The sequence below is a fragment of the Akebia trifoliata genome, chromosome 3, assembly GCF_017979445.1.
Source record: "Akebia trifoliata isolate Shusen 1 chromosome 3, ASM1797944v1, whole genome shotgun sequence".
Lineage (NCBI taxonomy): Eukaryota > Viridiplantae > Streptophyta > Magnoliopsida > Ranunculales > Lardizabalaceae > Akebia > Akebia trifoliata.
In genome coordinates this window covers 29,725,333-29,748,590 of record NC_141377.1, presented here as the reverse complement: position 1 = coordinate 29,748,590, position 23,258 = coordinate 29,725,333, and the positions used below count along the sequence as shown (strand labels likewise).

The 23,258-nt window shown below is 36.6% G+C and overlaps 1 protein-coding gene across 2 annotated transcripts in view; it reads right to left on the bottom strand.

Moving 5' to 3' along the window:
* LOC147406313 (mediator of RNA polymerase II transcription subunit) overlaps nucleotides 1-23,258 on the bottom strand; it is a 57,450-nt gene that overhangs the window by 14,856 nt on the left and 19,336 nt on the right. For both annotated transcript variants that reach the window (XR_015176398.1, XM_086434266.1), the window contains exons 8-16: nucleotides 14,776-15,056; nucleotides 12,458-12,541; nucleotides 7,218-7,312; nucleotides 6,880-7,042; nucleotides 6,555-6,800; nucleotides 2,824-2,994; nucleotides 2,582-2,695; nucleotides 2,293-2,418; nucleotides 1,787-1,935 (exon numbers count right to left, since the gene is read on the bottom strand). Coding sequence is in view for 1 of the 2 variants with exons in the window: in XM_086434266.1 (XP_086290392.1) it covers nucleotides 1,787-1,935; nucleotides 2,293-2,418; nucleotides 2,582-2,695; nucleotides 2,824-2,994; nucleotides 6,555-6,800; nucleotides 6,880-7,042; nucleotides 7,218-7,312; nucleotides 12,458-12,541; nucleotides 14,776-15,056 (1,429 nt within the window). In the remaining variant the exon portion in view is untranslated. The remainder of the gene's footprint in view (nucleotides 1-1,786; nucleotides 1,936-2,292; nucleotides 2,419-2,581; nucleotides 2,696-2,823; nucleotides 2,995-6,554; nucleotides 6,801-6,879; nucleotides 7,043-7,217; nucleotides 7,313-12,457; nucleotides 12,542-14,775; nucleotides 15,057-23,258) is intronic.

The following is a 23,258-nucleotide window of genomic DNA, read 5'->3' as shown; positions in this document are numbered from 1 at the left end:
CAGCAAAATGGATGCATGTCAATGTCTGTTTTTTCTCTCTCTGTACCAAAGGTTTTGGTTGCATATCATTGCCTATCCAAAATACCTAGTTCGTGGGCTAGAATATTAGCTAGATGAAAAATCACTCAGAATAATACTAGCCATTCAATCAGTTGTTTCTTTTGAACAACCAAAAACACAAGAGGCGATACTTATGCAGTCCAAAGTAGTTTTGCTATCTAAATCATATGGCCGAAATCAAAGATTAGTAAAAATAATAATATTTTCAACTTGTACATAAGGATAGACCTAGGAAAATTACAAAAGAAAAAGGGAAAAAAAAATAACCAGCACTTCCAATTCTCCAGCACAGTCAATTAACAATGTGATTCAAAATCTTGTTTCGCTTTCTTTTGTCTCAATTGAGACATTGAAATATTGCAAGAATGAAATTGTATGAAAAAATGATCAAATTTAATGGCTAGAAATCACAAATAATGCTAATTTTTAGAATATGGTTATACCAAGAAGTGGGTCAACGTTACGGTCATGAATCCTAGAAAGAAAGTGAAAAACTGGCAGTTGGTAAGAGAATCATCAAATCTTTGAAATCAAGGGGGACCAAAATTTTTGCTTTTAGAACAGAAGGTAAACCATGTTTATCATACTTAAAATGCTACAGTCCTACACCAAATACCATGCCCAGCACTCTTTTGGAGCCAGTCTTTCACATTAAACATCATATTTTGTGATATTAAAACTCACAGTGGCAGCTTTTATAAACATTGAACATAATTGAATGAAACCTCACCCTATATAGTCTTATTTTTTTCATTATATACTATTGTGCATACAGGTGGTGAAAAAGGTGAGATTTATTTTATAAATGGTTCTAAAGGGAATTTAATTGCTTCAAACATCACATTTAAGGTTATCTATGCAACAAATGCATTATTACAACTGTCTAGGAATGTTTCAGTTTGTCTCGCCATTTTTCCATTATCTCATGCACTAGAGTTTGCCCTTTCCTATGTCACAGGCATCTTCTTTGAGGTTGAAGGGGTAAAAGAGTAACGATAGTAGAGTTAAAGGGGTATTATTAAAAAGGGGGTAAAAGAGGAACGGTAGTAAAATTGGAGGAATATTATTGAAAAAGGGGGAGAGAAGAGGAAAGTAATAAAGTGGGGTAGTGTGGACCCTACTCCACTGTGGCTGGAATGAGATGTTCATACCCCAAAAAACAGTAGCCGGAGTGGGACCCACCGTTGTGTTTTAATATGTAAATGTTTAATTTAATAGAGACAAACCTTCAAGGGAAATTTTAAACCATGATCACACAGCAATACATTAATGTCCCTTCCACCATCAAAGGACCCAAATTTTTATTTGTAAATGTTAAGTCCTTGAAGTAGGGTTGGACTTCTGAATCATTTGCGTCCTTAACAATGACCAGCCATCAACCAGACCAAAGTAAACCATGATAATTCCTCTACTCTAATTCCTAAGCACCAGCTAACCTGACATAACCCTCCTTTATTTGGGCTTGGGACAAGTAATCTAAGCCTACAGCTCAACACCAGCAGCAAAAAGGTTAAACTGCCTATATGGGATAAGCAACCTCAATAGAAGAAAAGGAAAGGCAATATAGGAATAATGCAATAGAGAGGAATATATCATTAAAAAGAAAAAGAAGTCTAAGCATCTAATCACACACTCCTATCATGTCATCTTCAACGGCTCTGTTGCAATCAAATGTTGAAATTGGATCTAGATATATGAAATGTAATGTAGTTTACGAAAACATTACCGTTCCTTCCATGCAAGATGGCTCCCAAGAGCTTTCTGCAACTCAGTGCGCTTGAAAATTCCAGAGTGGAGCCAATGCTCAGGAGGTCCTCGATTCAAAATAAATAACTTGATTCTCTGTTGAATATCTTGCCTATCAAGTAGACTTATCTGCAAAGTAAACAGGAATGAATTGCATGACTACTACTCTGTTAATCTCGTTAAAACCACAAATTAACTAAGCTTATTCAACATGTGCTCAAATTTCTAAGGTCAACAATATACTACGTAATCTGTTCAAATGAGAACACATATTAATTGTTCTTGAACAACTAATTTTTGGACCCCGTTTATTTCCACGTAAAAAGAGGATCAGTAAAATCAGGTCCATTATATTATTTCATCCAAAGTTATAGATATAGAAACGGTAATGTAGGAATTATCTTTCATGAATAGGTAATCAAAGACTTTTCATGGGCACATCACATGTGAAAACAAAAAGGGATCCAACAATTATAGTATGCATACCACAATCCGCAAAGAATGGGGATCATCATCACGGTCAATAAGTGCTAGAAGCAAAATATCCAAAGGAAGTAGCTCATGAGTCCAAATAAGAAAGGCAAGGTTTGCGCTAGCTTTCAACACAAGATCCTGAACACGAACAACGAAAGGACAAAAAATAGTTTTAAAACCAACAACTGAAACTCAAAGAATAAAAATGGCAAACAAACATACAAATGGGAAAAATGACAATATATATCATTGGACTAAGAAATCTCATAAACAAAAAACAAACAAGGAACAACGCAAGAACCTGCGAGATATGCCCATGCTGTAGTTCTGTATGAATTTGGTGCAGAAGAACATCAACCATCATGTAAATATTCGATGTCACTTCGTCAGGTGAAAATTCTCTTAAGACACGACCCTGCATTCAAACAAGGAAAAGTAATTTGGAAACAAAAGGATCAATGTAAGGACAACAAAAGAAATTTGATAACTAGAAAACATCATAGCCCTCAATGTAAAATTGAGAAAAGACTGAGGTACTCATACAAGATTTGCACTATTAATGTTTTCAGAGTGCCCATGCATAAGAATCCAAGCACCAGCACATAGAAAGTATCGATGTTGAGGAAAACTATTATTGATGTAGGTCATAACATAAGATGGGTCAGCTGATGGAGAAAGAAGCTGTTTGCATTGATGAATGACTGTTGTTTCTGCCTGTCAAAATAGGAAGCACATAGACTATCGTTCAGTGATGCCTCTAGAAACAAACTTATAAGGAAAACAAGATTTATACAAAACTAAAGAAAGTAATCAGAGGAAAAAGGTACAGTGAGACGGTGCAGAAATCCTAAATTTCGAATAGAGGTATAGAAAAAAATTCTAAATAAAAGACAATAAAATAGTTACACTAACCATGCAAAACTTGATCATCAATGAAGCAATGAGATTTTTTTTTTTTTTTTTTTTTGGCAATGGGTAAGCTGGACTTGAACCCACGACCTCAAAGTTGCATTGCAATGTGTCAAACCAACTGAGCCCCATGAAGCAATGAGTTGAATACCTATATTACTCTTTTCATCAGATAAAATCAGTTTATTTCATAAGGCAATATTAATAATTCCTCCTTTGGCCTTTCTGTTTTTCATATTCCCTTCCTCTCTTCTCTTAATTCTCCTGGATTCTACATTGACAATAGAGCACCAAAGAAGATTTTTCAGTGACTTTCTACCATAACCCAAGAACATTCCAAACAGTTTTTTATCAGTAAAATTAGGCTTTTTAAGGAAATCTGTGAATATATGGATCTAATGACCCTCTTGTAACCTTCACTTGAAAATCATTGTTCAATTTTATTTTTTTTATAACTTTAGTTCACCTTCTCAAAAAACGAAGAGAGAGGATGTCAATAAATTGAAGGTGCCAATTTGCTGAGTTGGTTAAAGTCTGTAAGTGTTAATACCATGACCTGGGTACAAAACCCACCTTCAACTACTAATTACTGATCACAAATCCCACTTGTCTGGCGAGAGAGAGAGAGAGGATGTCAAACAATCTCAACACAAATGTTGTCCCTTAGTCCCTCTAACCACCACTCATAACTCACTTTATTTGCTCCATTCCATTTAAAATCACAATGTTCAATTTCGACATATTTCCACGAACTATATCAAAATATTTCCATTTCCACGAATATCGACATGAAATTTAACTGGGAGTTTCTTTTATATATTTCGATGGAAATCACTACTTATTTTGCAAAATATTTTTGTCCATCGAAATAATCAAATTTCATGTTTAAAAATACAAGATTTCGGTGAAAATATTCCGATGAATAGCAAATTCTAACGAATAAGCATTTTCAATAAATATTCTAAAATTTATTGATAAATTTATAAAAATAACAAAATCAATAAATTACTTATGAAAAGAGAAAAAAGCATCAGGGATAACCAAAAGATTTTGGGCTAGCAGGAGCTACATTGAAGATCCAAAAGCACACATACTTCCATAGAATTAGAATTTCAGAACTGAAAAATAGCTCTAGCAAAGGTGAAAAAAGGTATACTTTAAAGCAAACGTTTAAATCTCATCTTAAAAAATCTTTCTATTGAGGAAAATCAAAGATTATCAAGACCGCGAAAGTTTGAGACATTCCAAAACATATGAGACAAAATGAAACATTAAATTTTTTTTAGATCATTGTTTCATTCCAATTCCAGTCAAAACATTCTGAAACAGAACGAAACATTAAACCATACAAAAGACTGGAAGGTACTTCAATTGAAGTACGGAAATAAGCGGAAAAAAAAAAAAATTGATTCTCCTAGCTAACTAAGCTATTCAATAATATTGAAAAAAAAGATGCAAGGAAGATTGAAATGAACATGAATTGAGATGGTGAAAGCTAATATGAACACACTTTAAATAACAGAAGATGTGGCTCTAAACAGAGTGGAATGGTTAGACCTATTTAAAAAACATAGTGGAATGGAGGAACAAATCTTTATGATAAGGTGTTGACGATGATTCATTCGTTAGTATAAATAAATTATGATAAGTTAAATATATATAAATCATTTTGATTATCCTAAGAATATTAGCTTGTTCATTAAAGCATACACGTCCTATCCTCAATGTTCTAATCACTTGGATATATTAGTAATTAATTCATAAAAATTTAAAATAAATTATAATAATGCTTTGACATACCACTCAATAGCTTTTTGATTTAAGAAAGTGTTTTAACATAGTGTATGCAGTTAATATGACATCATTATTATTCCAACAAATTTAAAATAAAAATATAATTATAATTTTTTATTTATTTATCGAGATCTCAGATAGGATTCCAACATGTAGCGGAACGCTATTGATGTTTATATCCACATTCTAAATGGTTTATTGTAGTTAGATGACTTATGAGTGTCCTTTCATGTCTGTTGCATCATTTCATATAAGGGTCCCGTTCAGCACCAAACATGTTGGCAAACATTTTGCCCAACCATTTTTGTCCTACATGGGTTAGAAGTTTTGGAATGGGCTGATTTTTGGTGAGGATGATCTCTACGGTGAGGAGATCATCCTCACCAAAAATCAGCCCATTCCAAAACTTCTAGCCTCATGTTTACAAGTTGAAAAATCGTGGATCATCCATTTTTTGTAAACTATTTTTGATGGGGTTAGAAGTTTTGGAATGGGCTGATTTTTGGTGATGATGATCTCCTCACCGTAGAGATCATCCTCACCAAAAATCAGCCAATTCCAAAACTTCTAACCCATGTAGGACAAAAATGGTTGGGCAAAATGTTTGGTGCCGAACATTTCCCTTCATATAATTTTAAGAGAAAAAAAAAAAAGCGATATTTCTAACACTTAAAACGAAAATTGTATGTATTTCCACATTGATCGAAATGTGTCCATTTCTAAAACATTTCCATGACAACGAAATCAAAGTCACAAAATTCAATGAATTTTCCGAAAAATTCGAAAAAACAAAAATTATGAATAACGGACGACCAACCATTTAAATCAAAGAATTAATTGATGAGTTGTTGATTAATCCCCACTCCCTCTTCCACCTCAAGATTCTACCCCATTCAACCTTCAAATCTCAAGAAAATATAGGGTTTTAGAGAGGTTGAAGTTGATGGATTTTTAAGAAGAAATCTATAAAACATCATTTGTATAATCCCCCCAAAAAATTTCACGAATTTTTCCCTAAATTTTTCTGGATTTATCCAAATTAAACCAAACTGACCACCGGCAGAATTCGAACTTGGTTTCTTACTATGGAAGAAATAGACAACAAAAACAAAATTTAATCCCTTCCTTGGCTTTTCCATTTTTCCTACTCCCCTAGGGGTCTCTTAAACCCAACTCTTCCATTACAAATGGACTCTACATTGACATTAATGCACCACAGAAGATTTCTCAGTGACTTCAAGTTGAAAGACTTCCAAATCCAACAGACTAGGACTCCCAAATAGAGTCACAGATACAGAAACGGGTTCGACATAAGGGTTTACGATTTCTCATTGTGCCAAGTGTAATTACTTAAAAAGTATGGAAATTCAAGAATAAAGCCTTTTGCCATCAAAATTTATTACAATATACTATTCATATATATTTCCTTTACTTTTCTGGTCCATCAAGAAAAAATAAATAAAAATAGTAAAGTGGGATATGAGTTTAAAAAAATAAGAAGAAATGGTACAATGAGATATGACAAGAAGAAACGCATTCCATAAAAGCATTGCAAAGTTAACAATATAAACCTGTTGCCAAGTTTGAATTGCATGGCCCCTTTTATCCATCCGTCCCACTAGAGCTTCACGGATAAGAGGTGGGAAGTGGCGCAGAGTCTTTTCTGACCACATATGCTGACACGTTGTCATTATTTGCTCCAAAAGAGGTTGAAGGAATATCATGTGTTCAACTTCAGCGATACCACGAGTCTTAATAGTGATGGCAAGACTAATTATTGTTATCCTATTCAAAGTCTCTGTGAATTCAGTTGGACCCTATGAAAAGCAGACAAATTTTTTATTTAGTTTAACAAATGAATAATGTGTTACAGTTCAAAACACTTGTTGATTTCACCTTCAATTCTTTTTTCACTAGAAAAAAGTCCCGCAGTGACAAAATGAGATTCATGCATAAATTTTCAGCCAATCTGAATATACGATGATCTCCACGTTTTCCCTTCATCATAGAAATCAGTTTTGTAACATCCTGCATTAAAGCCTTGGTTTTTCCATGGTACCTACAAAGAGAAAGATTATGACTTCAAGAAGAATTTATAGCATTGTATCATATGTTGGAAGATGAAATGATTATTATTTCATAAAATCATGACCTGTTTTTTGGTTTTAAACTCTAACAAGTCAGATTGTAAGCATGAATCATAGTTTCATTGGAAAAACAAAAAGAAAGATAACCTGTAAAGTGGAAGTAACCGATAGTTTAATATTTCCATTAGGAGCAAGGATACCCCCGGCTTGCTTAATATGGATGAAGACCGTTGAGTCAATGTCTGCCAAAATATGCATCTTTAAGATAAATTATCAGAAGTAATAAAAACTAACAAGCTTAGAAGAAAGAAAGAAGAAAAAAAAAATGCCAAATCAGCATATGTTTTCCTATGTAAAACAAGAGGACTAAACTAATTACACTTAACCAAAAAACTAGATCTACAAAATGAACAATGATGCCGTAACATTAGTATTGAAATGAAAAATCAAAACAGTACGGCTTTGTTTTGCTTTTCTTGTTAATTGAGCATCTTAGTAATATCCTAGTTGTTTAAAAGTGTCATGTGATCACTAAGGGTATTTATGTTCATTGTGGTTACAACTTAATTGGATGGTTCAGATTATACATAGATGGATGGTCGAGATCTATTTTTAGTAGGATTTATTACAAATACATCATTTCCACATTGTAAAGGGGAATTTTCTTGGAAATTTTCTAATAGAAAGAAAACCTTTGTCAAAAATGCGTGAACCGGAGTTTGTTGATTGTAATGAGCTGATTGATCTCCCGCTTTGTGAGGGAAGGTTTACGTGGTCAAATAATCAGGAGAATCCGATTCTTACAAGATTGGACAGTTTTTTGGTTTCATTGGGTTGGGAAGAGCATTTTGGGAACCTAATCCAAGATAAATTGCCTAACCCTGTGTCGGATCATAATACTATCTCGCTGGTGGCGGGGGTGCCGAGGAAGCATCCAACACCTTTCAGATTTCAGAATATGTGGTTATAGCACCAAGACTTTGGGGAACTGATCAACACTTGGTGGAATGGGCTCTCATTTGAAGGTAGGCCAGGGAAAATATTAAGGTTGAAACTGAAGGCTGTCAAAGAAAAATTGAAAATCTAGAATAAAGAAGTTTTTGGGTCCATGAATGAAAGGAAAAATGTTGTGTTGTTGGAATTAAAAGAGCTCGAGGATAAGGAGGAGAGAGGGTGTGTGGGTGATGGGGAAGGGTTGCGTCGTGTGAACCTTAAAGTGGAATTCCAAAAGCTAGCTACAATGGAGGAAATTTGTTGGAAACAAAAGTCAAGAGTTCGTTGGTTGAAGGAAGGGGATAGAAACATTTCTTTCTTCCACGGCATCGTGAATTCTAATAGTAGGGTAATTTTATCTCAAAGCTTAGAGTTAATGGTTTGTAGAAGGTGGGTTAGGATGAGGTTTGTGAGGGGGTGGTACAGTTCTATAAAAACCTATACACGGAGGACCACATGAACAAGCCTACTTTAGACTCCCTTCATTTTTGAAAGCATCTCCCTTGATCAACAGAGGTGGCTTGAAAGACCGTTCGATGAAGATGAGGTGTGGAAAGTGGTTAGTGGTATGGCTAGTGATAGGGCTCTGAGGCCGGATGGCTTCTCTCTAGGCTTCTTCAAAGCTTGTTGGGAAATAGTGAGAGATGATGTGATGGCAACTATAGAGGATTTTTACAGGGAAGGTTTTTTAGACTTGAGTTCGAATTGTACGTTCGTTGCTTTGATCCCTAAAGTGTCAGACACGGAAGATATCACAGATCTCAAACCGATTAGCCTGGTGAGTTCAGTTTATAAAATTATTTCAAAGGTTTTGGCGTCTAGGCTTAAAACAGTGCTTAGTAAGATCATTGGTCCCGCCCAAGGAGCGTTTGTAGTCGGTAGACAAATCCTAGATGGGATTCTTATAGCTAATGAGTGTATTGACTCACGTAGGAAAGATAAAATCCTAGGGTTAGTTTGCAAAGTTGATTTAGAGAATGCCTATGATCATGTGAATTGGAATTTGATGAAATATCTGCTAAGAAAAATGGGGTTCGGTGAGAAGTGGGTTTGGTGGGTCATGAAATGCATTTCCACTTCCACTTTCTCGATTTTGGTCAATGGAGCTCCTACGGGCTATTTCAGAAGCTCAAGGGGCGTTCATCAAGGAGATCCGTTGTCCCCTTTTTTGTTAGTGATAGTTATGGAGGTCTTCGGCAGGATGTTATCGAAGGCGGTGGTTGAAGGGGAGCTTACTGGTTTTTCTACTAAGGTGAGCGGCTATGTGATTTCTCACTTCCAGTTGGAGCATTCGCCGAGACAATTGAGCTTCTTAAGCAGTTTGCTTGGATGCTTTGAGGCAATCTCTGGTATTTCAGTCAATCTTCATAAGAGCAAGTTGTTTGCGGTAGGAGAGGTGGAAGGAGTAGAGGTAGCGGCGACTATGATTGGATTTCAGATGGGGGTTCTTCCATCCTCATATTTGGGGTTTCCTTTGGAGATGGGCTACACTAGCAAGGATATTTGGGAGCCAGTTATAGAAAGGATGAGAAAGAAGTTAAGCTCTTGGAAAGCTAAGTTGTTATCCAAAAGGGGGAGGATTACTCTCATTAAAAGCGTTTTGACTAGTATTCCCATATATACTTTGTCGTTGTTCTCTCTACCTAGGAATGTGGAAGTGCAATTGGATAAAATTTGTAGGGACTTTCTGTGGCATGGTAAAGATGGTTTGAGAAAACATCACTGGGTGGGTTGGAAGAAATTATGTTTGCCTAAGAAGAATGGGGGTTTGGGTTTTCACAATTTTAATGTTATGAACTCGGCTTTGTTGGGGAAGTGGCTTTGGAGGTTTGGGGAGGTGGGGGAGAGTCTTTGGAGGAAAGTAATTGTGGATAAGTATGGGGTGAATGAGAATGGTTGGGAGAGTGGTCCGGCAAAAAGTGCGTTGGGGTGTGGAAGGGTTTCCTGAGAAGATTCCCAGCTTTTAAAAAGAGAGTGAAATGTAAGGTGGGGAGGGGGAGTAAGGTGAGATTTTGGGAGGATTGGTGGTGCGGGAACGGACTCCTTTCCGGATCTTTTTGATTTGTCACTAAAAAAAAAATCAAGTTATTTCTTACTTTAAACATCTAGATAATGGGGTGATTAATTGGGATTTTGGTTTCAGAAAAACTTTTAATGACTGGGAGGAAGATACTCTTGGGAGATTAATTCTTTTGGTGGAGAGTAGTATCACGGAGACTTTCTCGAAGATTAGAAATTGTGGGGAGGTACCAGGGATGGGAAATTTATGGTTAACTCCTTGTATGACGGTATTGCTCCAAGTAGTGCAATGACCTTCCCCCATTCTTTTGTGTGGGGTGGGAAGATTCCTCCTAAGATTTTGACTTTTCTTTGGGTGGCGACTTTAGGGAAACTCGCAACAATGGACCAGTTAATCAAAAGAGGTCTTATTTCGCCGAATCAGTGTTGTATGTGCAAGTCTCAAGCAGAAACAGCGGACCACTTACCTATTCATTGCCGAGTGGCTCACTACATTTGGTCTCATTTCTTATCTATGTTTGACTTAGTGGGTAGCTTCCCTAGATCAGTTAAGTCGGCTCTAGATCTATAGCTGGTGTGGGGAGGTTCTTTCTCGTCTTCAAAATGGATTCTTTGGTTCTTGGTTCCATTCGCAATTTGCTGGGGTATTTGGAAAGAGCGTAATCGTCGCATTTTTTAGAGGAAAGAGTCTCCGTTGGAAGGATTAGTGCTTTCTATTTTGGAGTTCATGTTCTATTGGAGCAAACTTTATGAGGAATTTAGAAGATTTCGTTGTGAGATGAGATAGGGTTTGCTCTCTATCGGAGAGAGTAACTTGTGTTTGTTTTCGTTTGTTGTTTGCTTTTCTCTTGTCTTGTTTCTTTTTGTTTTGAGTTGGTATCCTCGACCTCCCTTGTTTTCTTCTTTCAATAAATTTATCTTTACCGATAAAAAAAAAAGAAAAAAAAAAAGATTTTTCCAAGGATTTTCCTTTAACCTTTCAAGCAGCCTTAAACCCTATGGTTCTCATTGTTTCTCTCATCTTTTTCCACTTAGTTTCTTTCCTTTTGGTCTATTATTAGCCATCCTCTTTGCTGGTTCAGTTCTCAGCTACATCAAGTAACATAATTGAAAATTTGTGCCACAGTTTCAAATCTCATCTCCTTTAATATATCCATAAAGGCATAAACTGACAGAACAAGACACACTGTACAACATAGGACAATAAAAATGGAAAAAATCTGTGTATTTTTTATACATTAAATCTTAGGTAACCTAAAAAATATGATGCTTAGTAAAAAAACAGCTAACTTTTCTTTTAGGGACTAACTACTTGCACATCACCTAGTACCCGTTGCACTTCATCATTTAAAACCATTTGCCCTTCAGTGTTATAATTGCACTCAAATACACACACACACCCACCTTAGGATCTGCACAATCTGCCAGATCCCTTAATCTGAATTCTCGTCTTCTTACAGATGACTACCCTGCCTCCTCTGGCCATCTCCTTAGGATTTTAATGGTACCCAAAACTTCTTAGAGAAGAATAATCAACAGGCTTACCAAAACACAATTATTCCGTATGTTAGAAGAAATTGTTGGTTAAATTTTGTATCAAGACTTGTGAGAATAGAAATATCTCGGTTTATTTTGAAATTAAATACTATGATCATGGTATATTTAATCAAACTTATAATATTGCAAAGTTTTTTATAGTAACAATTGTTTGTACAGTTTGCATGATTTTATTGAGAAGATAATACAAAAAAAAAAAAAAAAAGGGTCATATACCAACTATTTGGGGCAGCAACAAAAATCTTATTTCCCCATTCAATTACATCCAGACCTATATCTTTTAATAAGGCGTGTATCTTTGAATCCTTCCTTTCTACCTTAATCGACATCAATCCTGGCACCAGTGAGAAGCAGTTTGTTGTAGGTTAAAAGGAAATAAAAAAAGCTTTTACCCTCATTAAAAACCAATGGCTTGTCAGGTCCAAGATGTCCACAAAGTAACCACACCATGAAGTATGATGCCAATGATCTCATAGAACAAACTGGTGGAAAAACATAGCTGACTTCCCTAATGAAGAAAACTATTCTGTAGAAGATATAATTCATCAGCCAAAGCAGTTGTGCCGTTCAACAAAAGTCCAAGGACAGTTAAACATGTACATCAAATTGTAGTGTTTGAAGTTGATACAAAGATAAGGTTAGATACCCTCCCTCCCTGTAAGACTAAATTTTGGGCGTTAGCAAAACTCAACATCAATAGTCATGAAAAAGAAATTGATGTAAAGAATCATTAAGGAGCTTATAGAGACAAAATCCTTTTTGTCAATCAAAAAGACTACATAATAGCAATACTTTGAGAAAATGGTAACGGAAATTACAGTGAAGTGTGAACGAAATAATGAATGAGGATGAATCAGCAACAATCTGGCATAAGTTTCAACCATTGCAATGCTAGGAATGACCTGCAACATATGTTATTATTGGAAGACATTAAATAGAAATATAGAAGATATCACAAGCTATACTTTTAGCCCTCCAGAACTACATTTTGCTGACCCCACAAGTAAACGATATTAAAAAATATGGTGGCTCATTAAAATTAAGAAAATATAACAAAATATTGAACCTAAAATCCAAATTAAATTAGTAAGTACCTGTATTTGAGTACAATAACAGAGATTTTAAAACTAAGATCTTGACTCATTGTACAATATTGCATCCTAAGAATGCATATATAATCCCCCCATCCCTTTTTTTGTACTGGAGAAAAAAATAACACCAGTGATTGATCAATGATTAATGTCCAGTGGGCTTAGACCCTTAACTCAGTTGGTAAGATGTCTGGAGTGTTGTTCCCATGTCCTAGGTTCAAACCCCCTTGAACCCAACTTCATTTGCTAACCACTAACCCTATACCTATCGGAAGAAAAAAAACTCAGTTGGTTTGACACATTGCAAAACAACCATGGGGCGTGGGTTCAAGTCCAGATTTTTTTTTTCAATTGGTAAGCTGGGTTTTCTAAAGAGGACCCCTCCCCTGTTATTTAAAAATAAGAAATTACATCCTTGTCTAGAAAACGGGGGAGGAATTTGGGCGGGAGGGGGTTGCATTGTGAGAATCGAACTCATGACCTCTCACACCCAAAGCAAGGGATACAGCTTACCCATCCCCCAAAAAAAATGATTAATGATCATTTGGCAAAACAGATCAACAATCCGTTATCAATGATCATTTATCTGCTTTTAACAGATGACACTTATTACTGATCTATCAATAATAATGATTGATCAAAGGGGGGATCATTGATCATATAAAGAGAGAGAGATCAATGATGAAGTGGGCAGACTAGACTTTTGTAGTTACAAATCCACAAAAGGAAAATTTGTAGTGTAGACTTGGATCAAAGATTTTTTGGGAGAAAAAAGGTATTTCTTTGTGGTTAAAAGAAAATAGGCTTAGTCGGTTTTATTTCTTGATGGGGGGGCAGTAAGGGATATAACTCAGCAGTAAAGTGTCACCTTGACATGGAGTCAACAGTTCAAGCCTGATTATCCCTAAACCCAATGTGAGTTTTTCTCTTTTGACTTGCTCCCCCACTGAAAATAAAATAAAACTCACCTTTTATTCTTGATTTTATCAGGAGGTTGGACCGAAACTCGACCACTAGTTTACATTGACAACAACACAGGATGGTGCGTCAATGGATGATAGACAATGTTGTTCATTCGTCGACGATGTGGATTGCCTCCTCGGAAAGATGCTTATAATCAATATCTTAATGAATTCCAAAAAAAAAGAGTATGCCTAGAAATGTGCCTCATGTGCAATAAAGAGGGGAATCCACTCATCACCTATTTCTTCATTGAAACTTTACCTTCATGGTCCCGTCAATTGCAAAAGATTGGAATTTGTTCGAACTTTTAAAGATCCCTTTGGACCTTGTATGTGGTTGGATAATCAATGCTTCTTTCATGTTTCCTTCAGCAGGTCTCCTCGGCCTACTATTGTTGCACTTTTATGTGTTCTTACTAAAAGTATTTATTCATTAGAAAAATGCCTTCAACCAGATGGGCAAATCCTTATAGAAATTGATCCCATTCTTGATATGTTAGGACATTTGGAAGAAAAGTAACACGGGAATCTTCGATCTAGAGGAAGAGAACATAGAAACATTTACATGCCAACGTAACTCTCATGTTCTATCGTGCTGATTTGCACCCAAATATTTAGGTCTTAGATTCGAGGACTTTGTGGCTAGTATGTCATCTCATGTCTTATAGCCGAGATATCAAAGTCTCGAAGGTGACTGTAACAAGGTGTGTGTGTGTGTGGTGGGGGGGGTTCCTTTTTTCTTTTTCTTTTTTGATAAGTATTTTCTTTGGGTTTATCTCATAATTTCTCGGCCATTATGTCTTGTTTTTTCGACAGATTGAGATATACCTCAAGACAGATACTTCAAACCCATGGTTTTAACAGGTAGGGTGGGAATTGATGTTTTCATGATATTTTTTGCAGGTAACGTGAGAGCCACTCACCTCCATCTGTGTATCAGTTTGTTTCCTGTCTAAATAAATAAAATTTTCCAAAAACACTTCTTCATTCCCTCTACTGGACAGCACAAAATCTACAGATAAAGAGCTCTCAACATAATGTGCTAAAACCAAATGGGGTACATAGAAAAGATATTGCTAGTACCTGGCCAAAAAATAAAGATTCTTCAATTTGAAAAGCCAGTTTCAAACATAAGTTGATTGAAAGGCCAGATAACAATGACATTGGCAATGTGCAACATTCCCGCATCACCATTACCCTCTCATTGGATTGTACATTCGATCCTGGCAACATTTCTGTGATTCCAGCAGAGGCCAACCAATTCATCACTGCTTCACAAGCAGGCTGTGCCATCGTGTATGAAAGAACCCAAAACATCCCAATTGACCTATCATCCAAATTCATATAGTCCATCGTACGATCTCCTGAAATAGAGACAAAAACGTTAAGAAATGCATTGAAATTAGCCTCATACTGATATATCAGTACAACAATAGGTAAAAATAAGAGCAAATGTCGTGCTTTGGACATTAACAAGGAAATAGCATACTAATCTTCAAAATAAGGGATGGAAAAATATATAAATATATTAAAGATGACAGACATGAAAAACCAGAAATCATTCATTCAAAGGACCAGGAACTTTCAGCTCATTAAAAAAAAAAAGATGCAACATTTTCAACCTCCATCCTTAGAGATAGAGTTGCTTCAAAATATGCACACACAAAAATAAGAACAAAAGACGTTTCTTACAAAAGTAACACCATGTGACAAAATGAAAATTTATTTTCAGAAGAAAAAAAATTGTTGGGGTCTTACTTACCTTACCTTATTTTTTCCACATTTTCGCACATAATTATTTAATGACTGAAAATTAAATAGGAGCAGATAATAAATACTCCTTAGTTCAAGGACAGTTTGAAGGGGGGAGGGAAAGGGAAATGGTAGGGGGTTGTAACTCAACTAATCCAAAGAAAAACCAGTTAAAGCCACCAACAAGAATGTGGATGGTAGTCTTATTTTATAATTCAGACTTCTAAGTATTAAGTTAGGGTAGAATAGTTCTTTTAAATTATGTTTACTTATTAAGGGCATTGATATAATTATCCCTTCTTTTAGTATGTATAAGGTGGAGAAGAGGGAGCCGAACTCCCTCTCATTTCTTCTCTCCTTTTCTTCATCTATTCTCTTCTTCTCCTCTAAAAACATAGCCTAAGCTAGTGGAAGGCCAACCTTCCCTTGGCATTCCTTCCTTCGAACACTTGAAGGGCCTGCACTGAGAGATTTTGATTCTCTTCAGACCTGGTTAACGGCTTCCTAGATTTTCTCATTAGTTTATGTGTGTATGAACATTTATTTTATGTTGCACTATTTTTAGTGACTCTTTCAATCTCAGATTAATCCTTTAGATTAGGCATCACCGTCCTGTATCATATGTGTATTTTATTCCCTCATAAAAATCTTATGCGTGTAAGTGTGCATGCATTGGTGTATTTCACATCCGTGATTCAAGTTGTATAGGGAAAATCTCGAGGAAATGATAGCATGAGCAAAAAAACTCACAAACAATTTAGTATTATCAAGGCAACTCCTCTAATGTCTTGGCTAGGGCCTCAAAAAATCTTTTGGTCAATGGAGGATAGTGAAAATCAAAACCACATAAGAGACATTATTTTACTATACATAGCCACCAATTAATTGTAATTAGCAATAAAATTATTGCTCAAGTAAATGCACTCATTAGCCATGAGGAGCATTTGACAGAGGTAGACAGATTTTAGATAGAACTCGCAAAAGAGTGCATCAATTTGATACATAAATCAAGAAGACTTGGCATTGTGTGCAAAAGGGATGTGGATAAAAGCCCAAGATGTGTAAATTGGGATTTTCTAGATTATGAGTTATGGAGAATGGTTTTGGTTCAGAAGTATTTAGAGACAATGGATTCAGAAGTGTCTACGCCGCCTTCTTTTTTATTATGGTTAACAATAGCTCAGTTGGGTTTTTTTAGGAGCTCTAGAGGCCTCTGAATATGAGATCCTTTATCTCCCTTTTTTATGGTGATTGAATCATGGGGAGAATGCTATCTAGAACATCGCAAATGAGAGAATAGTGGATTTTATAGTGAAAGGTGTTTCAAGGGTTTTATAGTGAAAGAAGGTGGTTCAAGATTTCTCATTTACAATCTGCAACACATCACTATATTCATGGAGACATCTGTAGATAAACTCAAATATTTGAGACCCTTTAGGTTTATATTGAAGCAGTCTCTAGACTGACTGTCAATTTGTCAAAGAATAAGTTGATTTGGGTAGGTATTTGTGAAGGGGTAAAGAGTCTTGCCCTAGTCGTGGGTTGTAAGGTGGGTAGCTTTCCAGAGATATATCTAAGCTTGCCTATTGGTGTGAAGTACAGATCTAAGTTAGTTTGGGAACCATTATGAGAAAAGACTAATCATAGGGTGGTAATGGCAGTCTCGATATCTATCAAAAGGTAGCATGATGGTTCTTTTGAAAAGTTTCTTGTCAACCATTCCATGTATTATCTGTTGTCTCCTACGCTAATGATGGTGGTAAAAAGCATTAAGAAAATCTTTCAAAATTATTTGTGGGACAATAGAGAGAATCTACTCAAAAATATTGTATAGTGCCATGGGCGGATGTTGGAAACTAAAATAAATGGGGAATTAGAATTTCAGAGATTAGAACATACGAAATCAGAGCTTCCTATAAATGGTTATTGAGATTTGGGGAGGAGAAATCAAGTCCTGGAGGAAAGTCAGGGATGAAAAGTTTGGGAGCACCCATTTTGGTTGAGGCTCTACTACAAGCAGATTGCCATATGAGTGTGGGGTGAGGAAATGTACTTAATACAATAAAAGTGAGTTCAGAAGAGGAATAGAGTTTTACGGTTGGGAAAAGACATACAAATTGTTTTTGGGATGATTGGTAGAGGATAGAAACGCATTAAATTGCCAATTTCCAGCCCTTTTTGCTCTATCAAACAAAAAAAGAACAGCCATTAAAAGCCTTGTTTCTAGCTCAGACGAAGATATGTCTTGGAATTTTGGTTTCGGAAGGACAAAAACAATTGGGAAATGCAATATGTTGGTAGTCTGTTGAAGCCACTGATGGTAGCTCGATTTCCCTTAGTAGGGATGACAAGAGTTTGAAAAATGAGTCAAAATGATATGTTTTAGGTTAAATCCTTGTGTGTTCTGCTCTCACTCTAGTTTAGGGACATTTTCAGGTCTTATTATCTAGGTTCAAAAATCCCATCAAAGGTTTCATTCTTTGTTTGGTATGCTCATTAGAGAAAATCCCTTGGTCTCCTCATCTGTCTTCCTTTTCTTCTCCCTTTTATGTATGTAGGACCATTCCGCCCTCTTCTTTTTTTTTCTGATAAGTAGACCAAATTACATTAAGAAACGACTGGTTGAGATAACCAGCCACAACAAAGGTTACAATTACAAAACGCAATCTTTTGGGGTCTTTGGAAAGAGAGGAATTGACGTACTTTCGAGGGCAAGGTGTTAGAGTTGAATGATCTAATTTTGTCAATCTTGGGTTTTTTGCTTTTTGTTTTTTTTTTTTTTTTTTTTTTTTTTTTTGAAAGATGTTCAAAGAATTCAAGGGTATTTTCTTCAAAGATTTTGTTATTAGATGGGACTTAGTAATTTAGAGGTGGCCTAAGGGGTCTTCCTCGCTCTTTTTGATAAGTTGTATATGGGGGCCATCTCGTCCCCTTTTTTATCAATAAAATTTTAACTCATAAAAAAATATATATATACAACGTTAATTTGAACATAAAGACTCACATTTAAACACAAAATCATCGAAGAACACCCCTTCAAAGTCTGGGTCTAATTTGCTCCAAAAAAAAAACAAAAAGCCTAACACCTCCAAGATAAGATCTTGAAACTCCACAACATGATCATCAAACACTCTTCGATTTCTTTACCCAACATATAGCAAAATGGATTAAGGACCAATGGTAGCTTTCCTACCCAAAAACATGTTATGGTTCCACTCATAGAAAAGCGACAATACCGAACTTGGAAACACTCATGCACACTCAAAGAAAATTAAGAAGTATGCCCATCATTTACAAACAAGTGGACAAGGAATCAAAATATGTGAAGTGGACTCCCCATTTTTTTTAGCACAAGCAGCAAAAAATTTGGCCCATTGAAACCCCTTACCATAAGATTATCAAAAGAAAGAATTTTGCCAGAAGCGGCAAACCAAATAAAGAAAGATACCTTCAAAGGTACCTTTTATCCCTAAATGGGTCCCACTGGGAATGAAATTAAAACTGGTGGAACCAAAGAAGTGTGGAATGAGCTTATAGAAGAAAAAAAAATTCCTTAGTGTATATCCATACCCTTTTATCACACCCCGATAGCACCACATGGTCTGGTCCAACTTGAAAGTCACGTCTGCCAACTCCTGAATCTCCTAATCATTAAAGTCCCTTCTAAAGGTAAAATTCCACGAATTCCCTAACTTAGAATGATTCAAAAAGACAGCAATCGGATTTCCTTTTCAAGGATAGTGCATAAAACGTCTGAATTGGGTGGATAATGGAAAATTGTCACACCAACAATCCTCCTAGAATCAAATCTTTTTCCCATTCCCACATTTAACGCCACCAACTCCTTAAATTTTGTGTTAACGCTTATGATTCCCCTCCACAAGCTATATCCAAAGGGTGATCCTCCCACCCATGTAACTTTTTCCCATATTTTTCCTTAATAATCTTTCTCCACAAACTTAACCTTTCCTCCACAAACCTCCATAAGCATTTCCCTAAGAATGTCACGTTAGACAACTTAAGCCTTTGATACCTAGCCCAGCATTTCTCTTCAACGAACAAATCACCTTCCACTTTACCAAATGAAAAAAAAAATTCCAACCTTGTCGTCCACAAGAAGTCCTTAATCATCTTTTCCAATCTCAATTCCACACTCTTTGGGATAGGGAACAGAGATAACTAATAAACTGATATGCCCGATAGAATGCTTTTGATTAAAATGACTTCACCCCCTTTGGATAAGCATATTGCTTTCCATGAGCTACACCTCTTCCCCACCTTTTCCAGCATAGGCTCTCAAAATTCTTTACACCTAGTACCCGTCCCTAAAGGTAATCCTAGATACATGGAGGGGAAGGAACCCTGAGAACAACCAAACATTGTGACCCACCTACGAATTTTTGGAACATCCCCTATGGCAAAAAGCTTTGCTTTTCCTAGATTGAGTCGCAACCCCAATATTGCCTGGAAACAACAAAGAATACCTCTTAAAAATCTTACTTGACCTAAGGAAGCCTCAAGAAAGATGATAGTGTCAACCGCAAACTGTAATAATGATACATGTCGAACCCTACGCTCAACTTGAAAACCTACCAATTCACCAATACTCGAAGCTCTCTTAACCATTCTCCCTAAGGCTTTTGCTAACAATACGAAAAGACAAGGTGATAGTGGATCCCCTTGCCTCAACTCCTGGAACTATTGAAATGATCCGTCATGCTAATGTTGACTAGGATCAAGAAAAAAGTAGAGGAAACACACTTCATTATCCATTCTATCCACCTCTCCCAAATCCCATCCGCCCCAACATATACCTCAAGAAATTCCTATTGACATGATCATATGCCTTTTGAAGATCAATCTTGCACAACCACCTTGCTTTCCCACCTTTAATCTTGAATCTATGCATTCATTTGCGGTCAAAACACCATCAAGGATTAGTCTACCTCTGATAAAAGCCCTTTGTTCTTCACCGATTATGCCCGGTATTACTACTTTCAATCTTGCTGCCAAGACCTTGGATATGATTTTATAAGTGGAACCCACCAAGCCTATGGGTTTAAAGTTAGCCACATCCACAGCTCCTGGGTGATTTGGAATCAATGCCACAAAAGAATTGTTTAGGCCAAAATCTAGAAAGTTTTTCTCTTGAAGATCCACCACCACTTTCAGTAAGTCCTCAAAAATTGTACTCCAACAACTCTTGAAAAAAGCCATTGTCAAACCATCTGGGCCTAGAATCTTGTCCCCGTTCATTTCTGACACCACTCTAAGAACCTCTTCTACCTCAATTGTCCTTTCAAGCCAAACCTTTTGATCTAAAGAAATAACATCAAACTCCAAAAGATCTGGACAAGGACGACACGTATCTTTCCTTGTACAAATCTTCGTAGAAATCCACACCTTCAACCTAATCAACTCCTCCCCTTCAATACATTCCCCATTGACTTCCACCTTTCTTATAAAATTAGCTATACTCCTCACATTAGCCATTTTATGGAAGAACCTCATGCTGTTGTCCACCTCTTTTAACCATTTAATCCTTGACTTGTGTTTCCAACACACTTCTTCCATCAAGGCCATCTTTTGAAACTCCACCCTCCGATTTGTTCTCCTCACTTTTTCATCCAAATTAAGATTTTGTGATTCTTCTTACTTGTCAAGAACATCTAACTCTTCTAGAATTGCCTTTTTCCTCTCTTCCACTCTCCCAAATTCCTTCACATTCCACTCTTCGATTTTTTTTTTTCTTGAGTGCTTTTAGTTTTTTCCTAAAAATAAAGCTTGGATTTCCCTCAAACACGAACTCTTTCCACCAAACATCCACCCTCTGATAGAAATCTTCCTGAAGCAGCCACAATTGGAATATGATCTGAGACTGGATTTGGTTGGACAAACTAAGATAGGTTCCCAAAATGAATGCCCACTCACTCGAAACAAGAAACCTATCAAGTCTCGATAGTCTCAATTCCTCTTGGTTATTTGACCATATGAAAGATCTACCTTGAAGAGGCAAGTCTTCCAATGAGAGTCGATTCACAAAGTCACCGAAATCCTTCATGTTGATCGAAGCCCGACCTCCACCCAATGTTTCATGAGCAAACCTTACAACATTAAGTTTGTACAATACTCGTGCACGTCACACAATTCCTCCCAGAATTGCTTTCGGTCACTAGACTTTGTTGGCCCATACACACTTGTGAACACCCAACTACAACTACTATCAACACAAGCACATTATTGACGCTAAAACGCCCCAACCAACTCTTCTTCCACCCTCAATTTGTTCTCCTGCCACATAATTATAATAACCCCTAACAGCCCTATTGATGGTAAATAACACCACCCCACCTTGTCACTCCAAAGTTCTTTTATAATCACCACATTGCACGCCTTCAACTTTGATTCTTGCAACACCACCAAGTTCAGATTGTTCAACCTTACAATGGTTCCGACAAAAGTCATTTTTTTCTCTTATCACCCAAACCTCTTGTATTCCACGATAGGATTTTCAACATTACTCAACCCGCAAAGACCCTGAACTTTCTTTTTGATCCAGAATCTTTTGGTGGATGCTTGATGATGTCTTCCACCTTCTTGGCTAACCTTTTACTTTTGTTGCTTGAGGCGCCTTCACCCCCCCCCCCCCAACTCTTATTCACATCATGTCCCCCCTTCAATACAAGAAGTCCACCTCGCCCAATATGCAGGTTAATTAAGCTTATTGGGAAATCCACCTCCTCCTCACCAAAGGTCACCTTCAAGATCATAGATGATAGTTCCAAATTATCGATCGCACAAATTCCACATTTAACTACCACCTTGGTCACTTGCATTACTAGCCACACAATCATATCCCTTTCCTATTCCATTCTCCACAATCCATCTTCCAAATCCGAAGCTTCTTGTCGGCTTAAGGGAGCTTCTAATTCTTGGAAGACACCAATTTCCCCAAACCCAATCCTCCTAGAGCTAACTCCCTGAACATCCAAATCATGGTTTTCTAAACTAGGCACAAACAGGAGTAAGTGATTGGTCTCTTCTGAAATTACAGGACACTCCTCCCTCTGGACCATGCTCACTTGTGACTCCTCAAGAATTGATAAAGGGGTATAGACATTTAAAATTTCATAAACCAACCAATAAGGAAGAATAACTGATAGAATGGAGAGTACATAGATTTTTGAGAAGAAAAAGACCATACCATTGATCGGATATTGAAAAGAACCAAGACCCATTACCCCCAAAGTCGACATACCAGATTTATGTCTCAAGGTTTTCAAAGGATTCTTCTCCAGCAAATTTGTAGTAAGTCTGATTCTAACCACATCAATAGGGACCAATAGCATGGCAACCCCTCTTTGGTCGAAGATTCGTTCTCCAAATCTTGAGGCACCCACGAGCACGACACCACGTCCTCCTTGATATCCTCATCCTCTATAAAAAAAATTCTTGTTTGATCTTCCTCATTCTTGTCGATATATAAGACTCTCCAAAGCTCTTCCTTTGTCCCATCAGACGGCCCAAAGTGTGTTCCAAGCCCAACTCCCACAAGCCCACCCACATCAGTATCCTTTTTTTCCTAACCCAACACTTTTTAGTTTTACCCAAGCCCAAGTACCTATTTAGCCCAACCCTCAAGTAATTACTTTGAAATTGTGACCCAACCCAACTCCTACTTTTAATTTCAAACTCCCTAGCACAGTTCATTCCTTTTTTTATTTTAGGTCTGCTAGAACTTGAGGTTACAAATCCCAAACTTATTTAGTCTTCTTAACACATGTCCTTTCATAAATGCGTTTTCCAAAAAAAAC